The 3,971-nt window shown below is 44.0% G+C and overlaps 1 protein-coding gene across 2 annotated transcripts in view; it reads right to left on the bottom strand.

Moving 5' to 3' along the window:
* The window catches only part of LOC111867442 (esterase OVCA2), a 9,661-nt gene extending 6,774 nt beyond the window's left edge, over positions 1–2,887 (bottom strand). The window contains exon 1 of one of the 2 annotated variants that reach the window (XM_023857320.2): positions 2,767–2,887. In XM_023857320.2, coding sequence (XP_023713088.1) covers positions 2,767–2,874 — 108 coding nt within the window. In that variant the 5' untranslated portion in view covers positions 2,875–2,887. Of the gene's footprint in view, positions 1–106; positions 269–2,766 lie in introns of those variants that run through there. The other variant, XM_023857321.2, reaches the window with a different exon arrangement.
* Between the last annotated feature and the right edge of the window lie 1,084 nt (positions 2,888–3,971).

Genomic DNA, 3,971 nt, shown 5'->3' with positions numbered 1-3,971 from the left:
AAAAAAAAAAAAAAAAAAAAAGCTTTTCACATTCCAGGCATGTCTGTATTTGAAAACATTAAAAATGTTAACAATATTTTTACACAAAATATAACCTGCTACCTACCCTAAGTAGTTTATTTTCCTGTGATGTCATTATCAATATCTTCTCGCACTATCACTTCTAATCACACGTTCCGATATTATTCTTTCCGCGTTCACGATTCGCTCGCTACAACTGAATTCGGCGACTGTTCCAATTCAACTGTTAGGCGGCTGCTATATTTCAACTGACTCCTTAAGCAGTGCAGTTCCCTTATAAACCCTCAGCCTGACAACGGGAAAACGCCTCACTTCCTTGTTGCCTAGTCGCCGTGTTTACAGATGTTGCTGGGCAACGCTGCCGAGAGTTGTTCATTGCTGCATAGCAACCGCGGTTTCCCCTGCTACGTCATCGCGAGGGTGGGAGACGGAGTGTTGACTGGCCGGCAACCGCAGGCGGGGGAGGGGGCGTCCTGCATAGCGCAAATACGTCACAATATTTATTATAGTTGCACAGTATACACAGACGAAATTGAGTTTGAAGAATTGAAGAATAATATTGTCACATGTTCGGAATCTAGAAGAGATACTTCCATGGAAACGCTAGAAAAGACCGTTGCGTAGGAATTGCAGAATCAACCGGGAAATACCGGAGTATTCTACAACGTTACCGGTGCAACTCAAAATCATAGCATTTAATGCGAACGGCATTTGGAGGCAGCGCTATGAGCTCGGTAAACAGCTGCAAGACCTACGCATAGATGTGGCCGTGTTTTCAGAGACACATCTGAAACCTTATGAGAGATTTTTTCTTCCAAATTACCACATTTATAGAACGGACCGCCACTCAGGCAGAAAAGGCGGAACTGCCGTTGCAGTTAGGAAAGGCATCCCCCATAACCATGTAGACCTACCACCCCTTATTTCAGTAGAAGCGACAGGGGTCTGCATACCAGTTGGTAACAGTGAAGTACTGCTACAGCTATGTAAGTTTTGAGGTTTTCACGGCGATGACTTTGAAGAAAGCCGTCTTCTGGGATCGGGCGCGGTGTATTCTTGGTTTTAACCACGTTTCGGAGGAACATATCGCCTCCATCTTCAGGCTAGTTGAGTTGCGTGCGAATACAGCAGCTACTGCTATCTGTATTCGCACGTAACTCAACTTTACTGCTTACAGCTGTTTATAAATCCCCACGCAGGGCCTGGAGTGATGCTGACATTGCAGAGTCTTAAGCTTTAGACGTAAGTCTATTTCGGCAGGTGATTTGAATGCTAAGCATCCATTTTGGAATAGCAAAGTTTCAAACCCCTCGGGCTTGAAACTCATGGATTTATTTGATATGAGTGATTTCAAAATCACAGCACCAAAATGCCCCACTCATTATTCGCCTACGGGAAATGGTGACGTGCTGGATATTGTGGTCCACAAAAATGTCAGAATGTCAGATGTCATCGTCTCCGATATTTTGGATTCAGATCACCTACAATAGTATTCCACATACTGGATCATGTTAAAATTAGGAACCTTTTGGAACCTATTGAAAAATTCACAGATTGGGAGCGGTTTCGAAGCCTCGACTCGGAGTTAATATCACCTAAAATAGAAATTAAGTCTGGGGTAGAAAGCGGCGCGCGACTTTGCAGCCTCTACTGCTTCGGCATATAGGTTGTCCACATGAAAAGTTACACTTTCGGACATAAACAACGATCTTCCTGGTCTAGGTCGCCTGTTAAAACATAAGCAGAGGCTTGGAGACTTTAAATAAAAAACTGAGACTGGAGTAGGAATTAGCAGTTGCTAGGTATCTGAGCGTAAGTGCCAACCGCTCTGCAACTGGAATAGCTTTTCGAAATGTGCTGTCAGCCTTTGCTATCTTCGGTCCCACCAAATTTACTAGAGCTTCAAAATCTGATGGGAACATACGGCAAAATGTCTTGAAATGTAATTTTTCTACTCCCAAGTCCTCCAAGAGATCACTTCCACTGTAGATTTCCCGACTTTTGAAAACTGTGGTCATCCACCATCTGCGTTTTTGCGGTAGCTTCTTGCGTCTTCTTTCTTGTTCCTGACCTAACAGGCGTATCACGAGGAAACTCGCAGCACTCACTACAACTTCGTCCATTTAAAATTTTTAATTTAAAACCTATATCCAATAAATTAAAATACGACTACAGCCTATACACAATACGAGTAAACATACGGATCCTCACGCGCCGAAGCCTGGCGCTGAAGTAGTGTGGACGAAGATTTACGAGCACAAGTAAAAGCCAGAAGAGTTTCCAGACGAGCACGAGTAATGTGGACGGGCCATAACAGCCTTCATATTAACTCATCTTGCTGGTTCTAAACAGCCAACACACAACCTAACCAAGCATAACCAGGGCAGACACAAAGGAATGTGCAGAACGATATCCACACGGATGCATCGCCCTAACCTAACCAAAATCTGTCCCCGCCAACGCTGACAGTTCTACGTGGTTCATGAATTCACCAAAATCCTCGGTCTTTACTTATTTAATTAAACAAATTCCATTTGGTCGCCCAGATCAAATTCTTGTGGGCCAAGAAAACGGATTTATCCAACACCAAGTATACAAAATAATTGTCTCTGGAAACCAGGGTCAGAACTAATACCCCAATATTAAAATAAAAAAAAATAACTTTTCACATTCCTGGCATGTCTGTATTTGATAACATTTAAAATATGAACAATATTTTCATATAAAATATAACCTGCTACTTACTCTGAGTAGTTTATTTTTATTCACGTTATGCCTATCTATTACATTATTCTCTTTCGCTCCGCACTTCTCACACCCGGTTTCCATTATATATTTACAATTCCGTGCCATCTACACGGCGATGAGTGTACTAGATTTCCGTCGCACAGAATGTTCGACTATCGATAGCGACACATAATCACCGATCATTTAAAATATACATATTGCTACGTATTTGGAGTAGGTACTTCCGTGGTAACGTAGTAACAATCGGTAACAATGGACCGTTGCGTAGAGAATACCGGCACAAAGAACACGTTTCCCCGGAGGTGGTCAACAGAAGGTTCGTTGCGTAACAACGGACTGTTGGAACAGCAGAAACGGAACCAAGAGAGATGATGTTTGGTATCCGGTCCGCATAACGCTTGAATGCCTCTCGGACGCGCAGATTCTCGACACCAAGACTTACAGACTGACTGACTGTCAGTCGCAATGTGACTCTGACTCTGACTGTTAGCCTGTCGTCTCCAGTTAAGTAGCTGTAGCCGTTATCTGTTATTATTAAGTGTTGCTTGCAGTCTGCTATGAAGAGATATGTAATGTACACGAACGAAGAACTCGCGAGCATGCATTACATGTATGGTTTGCCGGATGGTAATGTTTTCGAGGCGCGTCGCTTGTATCAGGAACGCTACCCAATTCGCAAATTGCCAGACCGAAAGACATTTGAAGGGATCCATCGTCGCCTATGCGAACATGGAGTTTCGCACGTCCACCAAGCACAAGGGGACGGCCAAGAAGTACAACCCCTGAGGACGAGGCAGATGCACTCAACGCTGTGGATCAAAGTCCTGGAGACTGCTACGAGAACAGCTCCTGTATTCATATCATCTGCAGCGTGTACAAGCCTTGTCTCTTGCGGATTATCCTGCAAGAGTAACGGTCTGCCGGTGGTCAGTGCAGTGGAAACATCCTGTGTCGCCTACCAAAAAAAAGTTTAAAGTGACACCATCCTCCAGGAAAGTGATGCTTACAGTCTTCTGGGATCATAAAGGCATACTGCTCACCGCATTCCAGCCTCAAGGTGATGCAAGATGTTACCACAGCATTGACGCACGCTTTGTCTCGGGCTGTTAAGGGTGAACCCAAGACTCATCACCTGTGACAATTCGGGCTAGCATATCGTGTTCTTTATCGTGGTAGCGATTGAGATGCTGTAATGCCAGACC

Source organism: Cryptotermes secundus, unplaced genomic scaffold (genome assembly GCF_002891405.2).
Source record: "Cryptotermes secundus unplaced genomic scaffold, Csec_1.0 scaffold423, whole genome shotgun sequence".
Lineage (NCBI taxonomy): Eukaryota > Metazoa > Arthropoda > Insecta > Blattodea > Kalotermitidae > Cryptotermes > Cryptotermes secundus.
The sequence above is the reverse complement of the archived record's forward strand: the minus strand, read 5'-3'. Positions and strand labels throughout refer to the sequence as shown.